At 37.4% G+C, this 17,464-nt stretch overlaps 1 protein-coding gene across 2 annotated transcripts in view; it reads right to left on the bottom strand.

Moving 5' to 3' along the window:
* Positions 1 to 8,666: 8,666 nt before the first annotated feature.
* LOC126253309 (calcium-transporting ATPase type 2C member 1) overlaps positions 8,667 to 17,464 on the bottom strand; it is a 75,025-nt gene continuing 66,227 nt past the window's right edge. For both annotated transcript variants that reach the window (XM_049954541.1, XM_049954540.1), the window contains exons 20-21: positions 17,316 to 17,457; positions 8,667 to 14,788 (exon numbers count right to left, since the gene is read on the bottom strand). In XM_049954541.1, the coding sequence (XP_049810498.1) occupies positions 14,667 to 14,788; positions 17,316 to 17,457 (264 nt within the window). In that variant the 3' untranslated portion in view covers positions 8,667 to 14,666. The remainder of the gene's footprint in view (positions 14,789 to 17,315; positions 17,458 to 17,464) is intronic.

Below are 17,464 nucleotides of genomic sequence, written 5' to 3' on the forward strand. Positions count from 1 at the left end.
AGATATTGGTGAATTATTTTTGAAGGAAGGTAGTAATGATGATTTATGTGCTGAAGTTGGTATTGATACTTCAGAGGAAGAAATCTGTGTGTATCTTTCTACTAATGGAGGAGAACCAGAAATTCTGGATGGATCTGTGGATCTTGAATGTTTGTTTGAGAATGAATGTGTATCTGAATTTGATGTGCGATCTTCAATTAATGTGGTGCAGGAGCATGTAGGAGAGGAAAAGGTATTATTCTCAGGTTTAAATCAAAATGCAGCGGAATTTAATGGTACTGTTGATTCTGAAATTGCACGTCTCTGTAGCTATAATGTATGTGATGTAACGGCAGAGGATGGTGAAACTATGAAGGGTTTTTATATTTGGTGATCTGTCGATGGAAGTAAATGAGGTTTTATGTAGCGAGTTGTATGATGTATCAGCGGTTGTTCAAAGTGTTGTTTGGGAAGGTGTTTGTAATGATGTGAAAGTAAAAAGTAATGCTTTATTTCATGATAATGATGTTGTAGCTACTACTCTCGATAATTTTAAGGAAGAATACAGTGAGTTTGATTCTAATATAGAAAATAATATTTGGACAGAATGGTATCTTAAGGAGAAATGTGATTTTACTGTAACTGATTGTCGGTGGTACGGTAGAACATTACGATCGTTATTGCCTCATTTGTGGACTCGAGAGAAGTTTAAGATAGCGAGAGGTCTAGAAGGGAGGAAAAATGACATTGGGGCGAAAGAAGCATTTAATTAATTATTTTGGGGCGAGTACGAAATTGAGGGGTGGATCGAACAGTATATGTGTACTCTAGAGATGGAAGAGAAGGGACGAGACGTAGAGAATGATTTATTGAGGGAACAATGTTTAGAGCAAAGGGAAATGATTAATGTTCAGACTATCATTGAAATAAAAGTAAATGACGAGAAAGTAGATGCACTGCTCGATTCTGGAAGTAATGTTCGGCAGTGTCGGAAGGTTTTGTACATAGGGCAAAAAGAACAAGAAATTTGTATTACTACCTGTAAATAGTGTAAAAATTAATATGACAGTTGGCGGCTTAAGTAAGCCGATAAGGCAAGAAGTGATCTTGGAATTCAAGTGCGAGGAGAATCACTTTAGTATAGGATGATTTGTAGTGAATGGACTTGTAAAAGATGTGGTGCTGGGAACAGATTTCTTATCTAAATATAAAACTTCGTTTCACTGCGTGGGAAGGTGATTGGATTTCAAATTGAGGGTGAAAAAAGGAAAGTAAAATTTAAGAATATTTTGATGGGGGACAACCAGATTGCGCACACTATAATTACACATGGTTGGGATGAAGAGAACAATATGTGTGACAAGCTTGGAGGGGTGATTTTCAATGTTTTATTTCAGGATTTATTGTAACTTGTTTGTTGTTTTGTCGCATAAGAATTTTTTTGGCACAAGATCTGTGTGATTATAAAGAGATGCGGTAGTTTAGACGCACATTTGGGTGCGAGGAGGTCGTAGAACTCGATTATTTGGTGAACGGTATCAAACCGCACATTTGGGTGCGAGGAGGTCGTAGAACTCGATTATTTGGTGAACGGTATCAAACCAAAAATCAGTGCACAGTGGAAAAACATTGTGTGGAGTGAAAAATCACGGTACACAATGTGGTGATCCTATGGCAGGGTGTGGGTATGGTGAATGCCTGGTGAACGTCATCTGCCTGCGTGTGTAGTGCCGACAGTAAAATTTGGAGGTGGGGGTTCTAGTACCTTCCGCCGCGGAAGTCGAACACGTGCCAGAACAAATGGACGTGGTGCCTGACTGCCCTTGTCCAGTCAGTCTGGTACTCGCTCTGGATTTCGTTTCTATCTCGGCGGTACTGTGTTCTGGTCCTTGCTTGTTGTTGACATCTGCCTGGCTCTGGTTCTGAGTGGATTTACTGTTGGTGTGTGGTGTTGTGGTTTCCACAAGCCTCCGTTGTTTATCTCTACCTTGTTGTGTCGGTCATAGTCGGTCGTGGTCGGCTGTTGTCAGTTGTCGTTGGTCTGTCGTCCGACTCATCCTGTGTTTACCTGGTGGTGCGTGCTCCACCGCCGCCGGCTTTCCCGCCTGGCGGCTCCAATCCGCAGCCCAAGGCGTTCCTGCAGTTGGTTTTGGTTACTACAGGGGTGTTATGGTGTGGTTGTTTCTCATGGAGGGGGCTTGCACCCCTTGTTGTTTTGCATGACACTGTCACAGCACAGGCCTACATTGATGTTTTAAGCACCTTCTTCCTTTCCACTATTGAAGAGCAATTCGGGGATAACAATTGCATCTCTCAACATGATCAAACACCTGTTCATAATGCACGGCCTGTGGTGGAGTGGTTGCACGACAATAACATCCCTGTAATGGACTGGCCTGCACAGTGTCCTGACCTGAATCCTATAGAACGCCTTTGTAATAATGTGGAATGCTGACTTCATGCCAGGCCTCACCTACAGACTTTGATACCTCTCCTCAGTGCAGCACTCCGTGAAGAATTGGCTGCCATTTCCCAAGAAACCTTCCAGCACCTGATTGAACATATGCCTGCGAGAGTGGAAGCTGTCATCAAGGCTAAGGGTGGGCCAACACCATATTGAATTCCAGCATTATTGATGGAGGGTGCCACGAACTTCTAAGTTATTTTCAACCAGCTGCCCGGATACTTTTGATAACATAGTGTACATGAAATGATAATGCGGTTGCTGCATTACTGGAACATTTGCAAAAGGTACAGGTATTCGCTAACATTATATGCTCTTCCTCTTCGTTGTACATTAATTTACATTGCATCGGTATCACATTGCTCATCCTTGTGGTCAAAGTGTTCTGTTCTGTGGACTGGGCAGCCTTTGATTTAGAGACTAAATGGTAGCTTGAGTGTGTCATGTTAGAGAGATTCATTAAGTGGTGTTGGGATCAATCATGTATAAACACAGCTCACAGCTTTTGGGTATTGTGGGAACCCTGAGCACAACAGTACGTCATGGAGGTCTGCATCCTCATGAGTTACCTCGTTAGACAGCATCACGGTGCCATTTTTCAACATGACAATACTCTTCCAAATATGAACAGTGACTCAATGAGCTGTCTGTATGATTTGAGGTACTCCTTCGTCCAGCAAGATCCCCAGATCTGTCCTCAACAGAACATTATGGGAACAGCCTGGACAGCATATCTCTCTCTGTCAGCATCTGGGAAATCAAGGAATAGTTGCAACAGTTGGAGGCCAGTTTGCTTCATCAGAGGATACAACAGCTTTGACATCCTTCCCAACTGAATCAATGCCAGCATCAGTGTCAGAAGGGATGCAACATCATACTTATTAGTGGACTCGTACCGTCAAGTTCTTTCTAAAATTTCACTCATTTTTGTAGTCACCAAAAGAACACCATATACCATCTCAGCCTGTACAGTTTCATTTTGTTTCTTCCTATCCTTCCAAGTGCTGCACTTTTTGTTTCAGCCAGTGTGTTACATCGCAATTTTCTTATTGTATGTCACACAAGCATTCTATATTGAGTGACTCATATTCATGAAAGTATTTTGGACATCACATGTAGGTGCAGTATAAATTGGACCTGAGGATAAAATTCCTGGAACATTTTACAGCAGACCAGGACACTGAAACTTCCTGGCAGATTACAACTGTGTGCCGGACTGAGACTCAAACTCGGGGACCTTTGCCTTTCGCAGGCAAGTGCTCTACCAACTGAGCTACCCAAGCACAACTCATGCCCCGTCCTCACAGCTCTAATTCCACCAGTACCTCGTCTCCTACCTTCCAAACTTCACAGAAGCTCTCCTGTGGACCTTGCAGAACTAGCACTCCTGGCAGAGCACTTGCCCACAAAAGGCAAAGGTCCCGAGTTCGAGTCTCGGTCCGGCACACCGTTTTAATCTGCCAGGAGGTTTCATATCAGTGCACACTCCGCTGTAGAGTGAATTTCATTCTAGATCAGGACCCTGTTGATGAGAAGAGAGTACCCTTTGGGGGTGCATCAGCTCCTTATTTGACAATTAACAAACTAAGTGAAATGGACCATGCGTATTAACATTTTGGCTGAATGCAAGAAAGCTTAGATCAACTGTTTTGAAATCTTCTACAGAAGTTGTAACACCAAGATGAGACCACATGTGCCATTCAAAACATGAATTGTACTGCATTTGTGTGATGAGCTGTTGCAGAATTCTGATGCACATTCGTATATCACATTTGAATATATAATCAAAATAATGTGTGAACTGTCATTTTATTGATCCATCCATCCACTCGTTCAACCTGGTGCCCTATATGCAGCCAATGACATGTCATGACTGGTAGAGTACTTATCCAGTTTCACAGAGAACCAACCATACCCATATACAGGCTATTATTAAAATGGGAGTTGCCACTCCCAAAGGCATTTTAACGGTACTGCCAGCTCTTTTACCCTCAACTCCCCCAACCTGCCACCCTCACCCACAAGCTCTCCAGGTGGAACCCATGCACCCTTTCTTTCTGCATCTAGTGTCTAGTGTGCACTGCATGGTAAAATGTGACATCATGTTTCACAGGAGTGATATGGGAACCAACGAAGTAGTTACCTAAATGGATGTGGAAAACCACCTTAAAACTAGAGCCAGGCCAGCTGGCACATTGGCCCTCATCGTTAATCTGCAAGGAGAATTCTATCTGCATCCGGCACACCTCCCTGTGTCCCAGAAGTGGACACATTAACACACACTGAAATCCAGGTGGAGTAATTTAACTGTCACTATACAGTTTAATGTTATTCATGCTTAAACCATGGTCTGGAATTTTGACACCCACCTCCCAATACATTTACTTCTAACTTATTTTCGTAGTTTACAATAAAATTCAGTTTCAGTTGAAGTATGATGAATCAGACGAAATACAAAAATAATTTACAGGTACACTTTGCTTCCCCATTTAGGGCTCACAACAGAGTTATGTGCTCTAGTCCAGAAGTATTGAACATGTTCCCATCCACCACTATGCAAAAATTTTCAGTAGAATATTAAAACATGCACCTCGTTTGTCACTCTTTCTACAAAATTATCTCAATACCCACATTCAAGGATTAAGTTATTTTAGCTCCATGGCACTCTGCACAGTTGCATAACACATAGTAACATACTGTAAACAGAACTTGTATGTACAGATGTAGAAAAACGTTTTCTGAGAAAAATGCCAACAGGACAACCAGCAACCAGTTTGTATAACAGCAGCTGCTTTCAAAGTTAGCAGCTTTCTTTCTAATTTACTTGATTAAATTTAGCTGGCATAATCATGAGTACTATTAAGCAGTATAGTGATAGTTTTATTGTTAATATGTGTATAAATTAAGTTTCTATGATATTCTTGTCTTTTGTCTATGTATACATTTATTTGTTCTGCATCCCTGAACATTTTTCTCCTTGACAGGATCTATGGAACATGATGAATGAATGAACTCTTAAGCAAGTCATTTGGCATGAACCCAATTGTTTCTCCTATTTGGCTACTAATAATTGCACTTTAAATTAAATTTAGTAGCTTGTAAAGAAATTCTAAAAAAATTTACACAAATAAACACTACTTGCACCATTAAACAAACTGGGAAACATAGTGCCAACATGCAAAAAGGAATAAATAATGGCTTGCAAAATGAAGGGAGAAGCAAACAAATGGATGATTTAAAATCTGTTTACAGTTGCCATAGCTACAACAAAACAACATAACATCTATTGAGAAGAGATTTATTTTGTATTATATTGAATGGGGAGAGAGGAAGACAATGAAAACAAAGTCATTAACCTGCCCAAAGAAGAACAATCATCTGTTGCTTGGACAGAAATTGCTCTGAAACAAATGAAAGGAGTGCAGTCACCTGGATATCATTAGTTAACTCATACAGGGATCACCTTATTAGCACACTGCCCGGTATCTTTGGAAAATTGTAGGTTATCTATAATCTAAGTTCAAAGAACAGCATGGATTTGGGATAAGAGAGGAACAATTTGCCTTATATTTACACTCCAACAAATAACAGAAAGATATTGGGAGAAATATTTCATAACAGTGTACTTAGATTTGGAGAAGGCATATGACAATTGTGCTGAGGTACAAAATATGAGACTGCCTGGGAAGAAAAGAGTGTCTCCATCACTTTAATGACAGAAGTACGGATGCTGTATGGTACATGTAAGAACAGTGAACAAATAGGAACCAGACAAAGCGATTTAATACAAAAAGAGGAGTGCAACAGGGCATTCTTTCTCCACCTGTACTTCCCATCACACTCATGGATACTGTAAGGACATAAAGAAAGTAAAAAAAGACCTAAACATTCTATTTGTATATGATACCATATTTGGGGTGAAACCAAGATAGAGGTACAGAGGAAATTGGATATGCGGAACACCAAGTTCTAAGAGTTTGTGTTAACTGTGAGCAAAAACAAGACAACAGCAATGAGAATGAACAGAACACCCACTCCAAGTAATATATTTCTGGAGTGTGAAGACTGAGAATGTCAATAATTTCACATATCATCATAGTGTTAGGGCAAGTGATCACAGTATCATTCTTGAGGTTCTGAGCAGCATAACCAAAATATCTTAATTCATCAATGTAGTACAAAGACTTGTCTCAGATAAGGTTCTTCCTGCCTACACAGACCATGATCATCTTTCCTTCTTCCCATCATGCCCTCTAGTTTGGAGAACTGTGTCATAAAAACAAGGCACATAAATCACTATAAACTTATGATGTGAAATTTCTTATGTCTTTTCTACAAAAGACCAGGGAGGCAAGCTCAAAAATGAGCACATAATGAGAGATATGCAAGTGGAAGTGACAATGCAGGAAAGGTTGAAGCACTTTTGCTGTGTGAAACAGATGCAGACTAACAGAATTATTCACCTGTACTTGGAAAGAAATGCGAGAGGATAAAGTACAAGAAAGATTGGCTGGACCAAACTAAAAAAGACCTTGACTGGAAAGGAGAGCTGTGACGAGGGAGAAAATCTACCAAGACAGAAACAGACTGGTGCAAATCATTCCTTGCCGGAAGAGCTCCCTGGTATTGATGACAAAGATGACAGTGATAATGGCAACAACTATGACAATGAACATCTACAGCAAACTAAAACAATCTTGTGTACTTCCAGTTCGAGAATGGAAGTGAAATTTTCGTGTTCTAGATCTATTCAAGAACACGTACACTTAAAAACAGGATATACAAGGCACTTAAGATTGTGTCTGATGTGTTTTCCATTAACAGAAAAATCATGACTTCGAAAGTTGGGGGGGGGGGGGGGGGTGTTAACTAAATATCAGTGATTAAGGGAATCCACACTTTTACTCAAATTATAACTGCCAATGACATAACAACCTTTATGGATCACTATTTGGGCAACAAATATGGATGAGTTGCTCACCAACATGGCCTGCACACAGGGCAGTGAGTTAAAGTTCCTCTGGACTAAACACATTACAGATAACAAAGATTTGGTCAACAAGTCACATTTATCCCCTGATTGGTATCTGGACGCACTCAGGCCTGGGCTGAAGCCCCCCAGAGGGCAGTGTAGCAAGGATACAGTTGTTGGAGGCTTTGCTACAGTGTGAAAGATCCCAGCATGACAATACCTCAACACAGATGAAAGCAGGTTATGGGCTGTGGACTGAGGGAACTAATGCAGTGGGTGAAGATGATGGGACACACACTTTATTCGGCACCCACTCCTTGGTACATTACATTTGGCTGAACAGACAATACTGTGGGTTTACAACCCTACTACTTTTTGTTTAGGGACCCAAAGATAGATTCCTAGAGTCAGAATAAACAAAACCAAATTGGATGTTATAATGTTATCAAGAATGTGGTGTAAAATTGAAAAACAGGACATCCTTATTATTGAGGAACACGATTGAATGAAAATTCAGGTACAGCCTTTGTTGTAAACAAGAAACTGAAAACCACTTTACAGGTGTCTCAGAACTCTCAAGAATGATATCAAGATTAGTTTTAAAAATAAACAAAATATATCTACGTAGAATTATTTCATGTCCACACAACAACCTATGTGATGAGGAGCTAGAAGACCTTTATGCAAAATCACACAATCTGACAAATGACAGCAAATCCCACTACATGGCAGTGACTGTTAATGCAAAAGTAGCACAAAAACTGAAGACTGATTCTTCAGTGAGTAATTATAGATATAATACTTGACATAACTGAGGACATAGGCAAGTAGAAATAGCTGAAACAATAAATGCTTGTTCTTAACAAATTCAGCAGCCAGCTATTCTCTTCCCCACAAAGCTTACTGTACAAGATTGATAAAAAAGCGAAGATACAAACAGTTCCAATTCAAAATCAACAGGTGAAGCTCTGGTACCAAGATGTTCTAAAGTTCCTTTATATATGTCAGTATCAGCAAAAATGTACAATAGAATATATCAGTATATTGTCTGTGTAACTCAAAGAGTGTTCAACTTTCAAACAGTTTCACTGAATAAGAAATTTCTTCAAGAAAGTGGTTATGATAAATAATACATATCATTTCACACATGTAGCCAACTGAGGCTTAATTTGGGTGGACAGTGGGTGCATGAACAGATATAAATAAAAACAAAAGTAACGAAGAGGTAGCAATATATTTTCTGGTACATTGAAATTATACAAAATTAAAATTCAAAATGAGAAAAAATGCTTTTGGTGAACGTGAAATAAGAACAAAATTAAAGTAACACTGCAGATATACTGTGATTTTAAAAAGCAAAAGAAAGCTGCACAGACAGCAAATTTCTAAAAATTATTGAAACATTAATATGGCTAAAAATAAAAACTACCAAACCATTGACAAATGTAAAAAAATAAATGTATAACAAATTCTTTAACATTAATGGTTTGTAAACAAAACAACATTTTCTTAAACATTATTAATTATACCCTATGAGACCACTATGTAAGAATGTTTTCATGAGGTAACAAGTACTACACATCAAATACTGTCACTGCTTGTGTTTCCTCATTATAAAAACTAGTGTCTTGTTTCCTTTACCTAAAATAATATCATTATATACAGCTAGCAACAGTCAAACAAAACACACTGACTCAGCACCCAGGATAAAAATAGAACATTATCAACGAAACTATTCTTGACAACAAATACATACACATATTTGATCATGCACCAATATTTCCATTTACACATTCATGTACTACACAATCATGCTGAAACACACTGTTGGCTAGTGGCTTCAAGATTAAACTCTCAACCACACCAGAGAACAACTGAGAATTTCACTGGATTAATATGATTTGCAGGAACAGAACTAATAAATTCATTCATTGTTTCAAATTAGCTTTACTATTTTGATCAGAACTGGTTATTGTGTTAACTAATCAAAACAGATACTTTTTCCTTATGAAGCAGCCTATTATTCGTGCACCATAACCGAGAAATCTTAATTTATTTTCAAATGGAGTAATAAATACTACGGAAATAAATTTGTGAAAGGCAAACAAGACAATTACCAACATATGGGGAATACGATAAACAGCTTAAAGACACAAATGGGGACTTTAACAGTACCACACCCAGAGCTACATTCTCTCTATGTTGAGAAGTAAGCTTATTAGGCGACACAGAATCAGGGGAATATAATGTTTTCACTCCCCCTCCCCACAATTATACTGCTCTCTCCTTATTCCACTGTTTGCATTCCACCAAGGACTTTCTACTATTATACTGATTTTGTAAAGGTACTTTTATAAGAAACCTTGACACTTTTTTTTTTAAACAGGAACTATAAACTAAAGAAGATTTTAAAAAGAAATATTAATTAAAAAGCATTGATAACTGTGTACTGTCAACAAATTAGATGTGAACCTAATTAGAACTACTTATTTCTATACAGAAATATACAGAAGGCTGTCACAGTATTCTCAAGTTCTGTTTCTTCGGTGAGGAGAGGGGAGGAGGGTGGGGGGTGGGAAAGGCTTTAGTCCCGAAATGCAGTGACCAATTGCAGATCAGAATATTACCATCAAATTTGTCTTCTTGTGTAAAACTAAAACCAAGTTATAGTCACATAAATGCCTATTTAACAACAAAAGAAACAAAAAAATTGACTTCATGATTATCAGTTAGAAGATATCATAAGTGTACAATAAAGTAAAATATCTTCAACAACACTCTTCTTTGTTGAAAATAGATAATGAGTCAGAGTTTACAATGCCATTTCACTCTTTGTTGGCAGGTAACACAAATTTTATTTAAAAAATAAACATAACAGACAAACTCATTTGCCTCTTTCTTTCACTTGAAATAATGAAGTTGTCATATAAATGTAATTTTTACTAAAAGGAAGTTTGTATATTACTTTGTACCCAAACTTTCTACAATTTTGTAAGCACAATCTGATAACATTTCCAGCTCAAGCAGTTTGTGTTTACAATTAAAACTGCTAAGCATACTCCAATGAAGAAATGTAATTTTTCCACAACAGTATCCATCATAAACAGTCAAATGGTCATCAATAAGACCTGCACCAAGGCGGCCTGACCTGCCCTGTAAGGGGCCTCCCAGCCAATTACGCCAAACGCTCCTTTCCATTTTCCACTGTTGCCAAAAAAGCAAGCAGTGTTAATTCAAGCAAATGGGTACTGAAATTATAGGTTACATATGGTTTCCTGACAAAAGGAACTGAAGTGCCAGTTCTGTGAAGCTAAAATTAACTTTAGAAATATCAGGATTCCCTACAATATTTTAGAGCAATTTACAGGATTTTATAATAATAAATACAAAGAACAAATTCATAAGAATTAGCAGCTACAAAAGTAGAAATGTAATTCAAAGAACAAAAATTCAAGGCAAGTGAATCCAAGTAAAAATGAAAGCCCACTTTGCAAAAATACTGAATCTCAGGCTTCAAAATAAGAACTACAGGTTCATTTCTCAGAGGCTACAGAGATACAGTAATAACACTGGGTTTGAAAAGTTTGGAATTTAGCTGCATCTTTTTCATGAAGTACACCAGTAACGCCCGAGTCTTTTGTGACCAGACCATTGTATGTACCACTTGCAGATTGCTGCATTGATTTACTTCCTCTACAGCATGTTGCACAGAAATGAAGATGTAAATATAACATCAGAATTAATTATAAGTTGACACACCTGACAATTGAAAAAGGAGGAAAATGGAAAAAAAACTCAGCTTTTGTGGCTTTTATGTTTTATACTGCCTGACCAAGGAAAGTATTTCCGAAAAAGAGGAATCTGTAAACATCTAATATAAATTCAAGTGTTACAAAGTCTTTTCTGAAGGTATTAGCCAGGACTGTAGCCTTGTATGGAAGTGAAATGTGGACGATAGGCAATTAAGACAAGAAGAAGATAGAAGTTTTCAAAATGTGGTGATGCAGAAAAATGCTGAAGATCAGGTGGGTAGGTCAAATACCAAATGAGAAGATACTGAAGTGAATTGGGGAAAAAAGAAATTTATGGTACAGCTCGACTAAAAGAAGGGATAATTTGATAGGACACATCCTGAGGCATGAAAGAACTGTCAAGTTGGTAATGAAAGGAAGTCTGGGATGGCAAAAATTTGTAGAGGGATACCAACGCTTGAATACAGTAAGGGCATTCAAATGGATGTGTGTTGCAGCAGTTATTCAGAGGTGAAGAAGCTTGCACAGGACAGATTAGTATGGAGAGCAGCATCAGTCTTCGGACTGAAGACCACAACAACAGACAGACCTGGTGTATCATGAGCCACTTCAACAGCTCAAATGAACAGTACAATGTTTCAGGTCAATAGCAGGCTTGAAAAAGAAAATTACAGAAAATTTGCTGCATATTTATCAAACAAACACTGTTCATGAAAACATCACATACAAAAAGAAACAGATACAGACTAAGCTTCTACAATTTATATAAGAAAAAGGCTATGGAAAACTGATAATTTATCAAGCAAGTGCTATTACTCTTAAATTAGCTATGGAAACTTTCCTCAAAATCTGCTTTTTAATTCAAGTCCAAATGGAAAAGCACTAATTTTTCTTAAATAACATACTTCAGTATTTCAAGAAAAGAGAACTTTGGCATTTATAAATGCTGTAATTTGAATAATACTTCTATACAACCCATTATGGTCAGAACCACATCATGCACTCTGTAAATTATAGTACTTTTGAAAAATATGCTATACATTTATTTCTAGTAAGTACACTTGTACAATTACAACTGGCTATTCAATAATCTAGTCAGTTATTAAAAGGTACACAATTCTTTGTCTGAACAGTACTGAAAAAGACACAAAATTTCTTCACAGACATCTCACACAAAGTAAAATGGAACATCTCAACCAATACTTGGCAACAGATTCTTGAGTTTGTCGATCTATTTACTGTTTTTCTTATCATCCAGGACAACAAATTCTACACAAAAGAAATGTATTTACTTCCAATCTTCTGTAAATATGAAATAATCTAAAATATTAAATTTAAGAATCAATAATCTGTCTCATGTACAAGTAAGTCTTCTTTTATCAAAAAACCTAGTTAAGTACTCATGACCAACTAAAATATTAACACTGTCATAGCCTTCACTTTGTGACAAGAAATTACAATATTATAACTAAATTTCTGGATTTGTTCCACAGTTCATAAATGCATTTTAAGAAAATCAAGAAAACAATCCCCAGTGTCAAATATACTGTATTTATAAAAGAACCATTACGGTATAACCTACTTCTCAGAACAACAGTTTATTAAAGATGTAACATCAGGTAACAGTACAAAGATCAATTAGAAGAATAGAAATACTGAGAAGGCGCTCTGTACTTATGCCTACACACAACACATGGAACAATGAATGTCAACAAAAACTATCTTACTATATCACACACAGTTGTCACCCCACACATATACTGACAACATTAAATGATTCTAAATAGTGTCAATAGTTTTCGACATAATATATTCAGTTATCACATTTGTGTAATCTAGAAAAGTTCTAAAGCATATATGCAGTTTACTATTATTTAACTAGTGGAAATCAGTTACTTTTCTATTAATAGTGCCTTGGCCACACATTAAGGTGACTTACTTCTATAACCACAGGATAGTTTTATAGAATGTCTTACAGTACAAACTGCAATACAGGAATCTTTTGAATTCTTCCACTACATGAAATTTCACATCTGTGTTTTATAAGAAATGCACTAGAAACTACAGTTCTGCAACTCTGATCTATGTAAGGTAACTACCAGTGAACTTCATCGCGATTAAAACACTTGGCTATTATTCTGCAAGAAAGACATATTATAACAGGAGCTCACTAACCATTTTCTTCTGCACATTATGCTGGACAGAAATCTTCGGCTACAATTTTGGAATTTGCTAGCCAGTATTCATTCTTGTGCAAATATATTTTTGAAAATGAGACTGAATAAAATGTTATGATTATCTTCATTTATAATGCAAAACTAGAACTCCACAGGCCAATAATATGGAAAGTGCAATTATTAATACACATTACAATGAATTCAACTGTAGGTTGATATGATATAAAATCAATAGGCACAAATACCTAGAGTTGCAAAGATGGATCTTCTTAAGATTAAATCATTTTATCACAGCTGAAAACAGAAATTAAGAAGACAATGTTATAGGGAATGATATTAAAATACTAATGTTGAAATTTTTAAGCATGGTAAAGAAGAAAACTGACATACAGGTATAACACTGTTCTCCCAGCTCTCCTCAATAAGGACCTGGTCACACTATATAAGGCTGCATCTATTTAGGGCTTGGCCCTTTATAGAAACTTCCTTTTACAAAGATCATTATAGTGGCATTAAGCAATTTTTAAGCTGGTGACAGATGCCTTGCACAGCTAGCTTCTTAAAACTTCATTCACAGCTACATTCTCTCTTAGTTTATCATCTGCAAATATTTACAGAAAGCACCAATCACTTTTCAGGATCATCTACCATCTATAAGATTATAATGTTCATTAAAGATTTACAAAGTTAGAAAAAATACTCAAAGGAAGGAAACACACACAACCACTGTATAGTGTCCCCTGTATATCACAATAAAAATGGGCAAGAGAGACACCACTGTTCAATGATGTAACAGTTCACTTTCCTTTTGTTTCAAGTAAGTAACTGTCAATTCTTGCTTTCCTCCATCACAGCTCCACATGCAGTGTTACATTTTCAGTTGCTTGTATCTAATAAATAAAGTACAAATTAATAAGAAAAATTCAATGCAAAAGCACATTACTCTCAAAAAATGTAAATAATTTATACATCCTTCAACTATGTAGAATATGCATCAATGGTACTTATCAAAAGCATTACCACGGGAAACTTCAATAACTTCTATGACAGCATGAATGTTAACTAGTGCTTATAAAAATATAAATAATGCAAAATGATGAATGAAAAATAAATATACAAATAATTGAAGTTTCCCTTAGTCACAAAATTCTAGTCACTATTATGGATTTTCTGAATGGTTCACCAATAAAGTCTTTCTCATTTTGATTTTTGTACCAGAAGAGACCACCTCAAGACAGAGACTGGGCTGTATACTGACAGTACCAGTTCTGTGACTGTATATTTTAGTCGACTCGGGCCTTGCTTCTGGTTTTCCTTAACTGTCATACGAAGTCAAGTTCAGATTTGAAAGCCTTCTGACGCTTCTCCAGATGCCTCTCCATAAACTTCTTCAGCTCAGAAACAACAAACACCGTTGACGTCAGACTGACGAGGAACAAAATATCTGCACAAAAATGAAAGCAAAATTAGGTCCTGCACTCAGAATACAGCTCCGCTGTACATGATATGATAAGGGAGGCAGCAGATAAATAATCAAGAAACATTCCTCAAAATCAATCGCTAAATGTATTTAACCAACATTATAAAGATATGGCCAAAACACTGTATCTGTGTCAGTCCTTTCAGATGATGCATGTGCATGACACAGAAATGAGAAATGAAAATAAAGAAATGCAAAAGTAGCAATGTTAAAGTTGTCCTTGAGCAAACGTCCAACTGCTTAGAACAAATTCCTTCTTTTCACAGAAAAAATCAGCAAGTCCTTATCTAAACATAGTCAAGTAGATTAAGGGTAGTCTCATAAAAATCAAAAGACTTTCTTAAACTATGCAGGTTTAGAAATTCTTAATTCAATAACCTAGTCTGTGTGTGCATGCCATTTCTACAGGAAAGTGTCATTTCAAAAGGACTGCCTTCTTCATTTATTCAGACGCATTCTTATTTCCACATTTATGAACTGTAAAACACCACTCTCAACATAAAAATAGAACAAAAGGAAATGGGGATAAGGGGCTAGAAATGTCTGTTTATGGCCAATCTCTCTAACTTCATTTTAAATATAAATGTTACAGGTATGTATACAACAGAAAGCAGAATATTTTAAAACTTCTCTATACAGATTTCATCTGTAGTTTTAGTGGTATTGTTTAATTTGATGAACATGTGAAAAGAAATCCTATTGCATAATAGCATCATTTTGCTGGAGAAACAAAGAAATTCACAAAATTATTGTTTGTATCTTACCACACTCTTCCACTTTGCCCACTTGCTAAGAAGTCAACAATACAATTAAATGATAATTAATTGAAACCCTTAGCTGCTGACAGGTGTTGCGGGGGACAGCCGAATATGTGTGCACCCTGTATGTAGATTGTGGACAGTTGGGAATGTGGACAGTTGGGAATGTGGACAGTTGGGAATGTGGACAGTTGGGAATGTGGACAGTTGGGAATGTGGACAGTTGGGAATGTGGACAGTTGGGAATGTGGACAGTTGGGAATGTGGACAGTTGGGAATGTGGACAGTTGGGAATGTGGACAGTTGGGAATGTGGACAGTTGGGAATGTGGACAGTTGGGAATGTGGACAGTTGGGAATGTGGACAGTTGGGAATGTGGACAGTTGGGAATGTGGACAGTTGGGAATGTGGACAGTTGGGAATGTGGACAGTTGGGAATGTGGACAGTTGGGAATGTGGACAGTTGGGAATGTGGACAGTTGGGAATGTGGACAGTTGGGAATGTGGACAGTTGGGAATGTGGACAGTTGGGAATGTGGACAGTTGGGAATGTGGACAGTTGGGAATGTGGACAGTTGGGAATGTGGACAGTTGGGAATGTGGGTGTCATGGGACGCGTGCAAGGGATAAGTCCCTGCAGTCACGATATTCATCTGCATCCTCAGGGGCTCAGATGGATAGAGCGTCTGCCTTGTAAGCAGGAGATCCTGGGTTTGAGTCCCAGTCGGGGCACATATTTTCGGCTGTCCCCATCGAGGTATATCAACAACACCTGTCAGCAGCTGAGGGTTTCAATTAATTATCATTTATTCTTGAGAAGCTGCACGGTCATCAATGGTATCTGTTCTTTCGAGAACAGTGACTACCTTCGTATAAATACAATTAAAAATGGGAAACACAAATGTTTTCCCAATGTCTTATTCTGTATCCACCTATAAATACCAATCATTTGAATTTTATGGCAATCTGTGATTACTGTTTTTTCCCAGAGTGACCAATAGCATGTATTTGTGTGTCCAGCTGGGCTGACAATTCTAATTTTCTATGCAATATTTAAAACCAGCTAACCCAGTTATCATCTTCCTGTGCTGAGAGAGAGTAACAACGTGTGTGTGTGTGTGGGGGGGGGGGGGGGAAATGGGGGGGTTGCAAGCTCTAGCTGGCAAAGAATAAGCATGCACATAAGACCAAAACTAAAATGGCATTTTTCTCTCTACAAGACCAAACCACACAGAACATGGTAAATGTGATAATGTCACTTTCAAAGATTGCACGAAAAAAGCAGAATCTTCGATTTGGCTGGACATAAAGAAACAAACATACTGTATACACACTCACCTACTGCTTCAAAGGTACCCACACAGTTGTGTATCCCATACCTTGATAAATGATCAGTAATTATAGTGTGACAATGGAATTGGGAACACATCTGGCTATAAGAGAAAAACAATATTGAAATGTTCTTTGACTCTTAAGTGCCTCTACATATATTGTTTTGTTTCAGTTTCCATTCTGCCTAAACTGTGACTCTTAGGTTTTGAAAGTTTAACTAGAAGGGAAAATTTCTTACAACAGGAACAGAAACCCTGTCTACATAAGACATGCAGTTCCACAAGGTGAATGAAATTACACTTGGAATTTCATCTAATATCTTTAAAAGTGACATATGGCTTTCAGTTTTAGACTTCTGATTTAAAACTGTGAAAAAACTTATGGATAATGATTATTATTACCTGTAAGTGTAAGAGCTTCAGTTTGGAACACCTTCTGAAGGGGTGGGAAATAGACAACAAGCATCTGACCTAACACAGAAAGTGACACAGCAAGCAGAAACATTTTATTACTCAGGAGACCAACTGTGAACACTGATTTAGTCTGTAAA

The sequence above is a fragment of the Schistocerca nitens genome, chromosome 4 (genome assembly GCF_023898315.1).
Source record: "Schistocerca nitens isolate TAMUIC-IGC-003100 chromosome 4, iqSchNite1.1, whole genome shotgun sequence".
NCBI lineage: Eukaryota > Metazoa > Arthropoda > Insecta > Orthoptera > Acrididae > Schistocerca > Schistocerca nitens.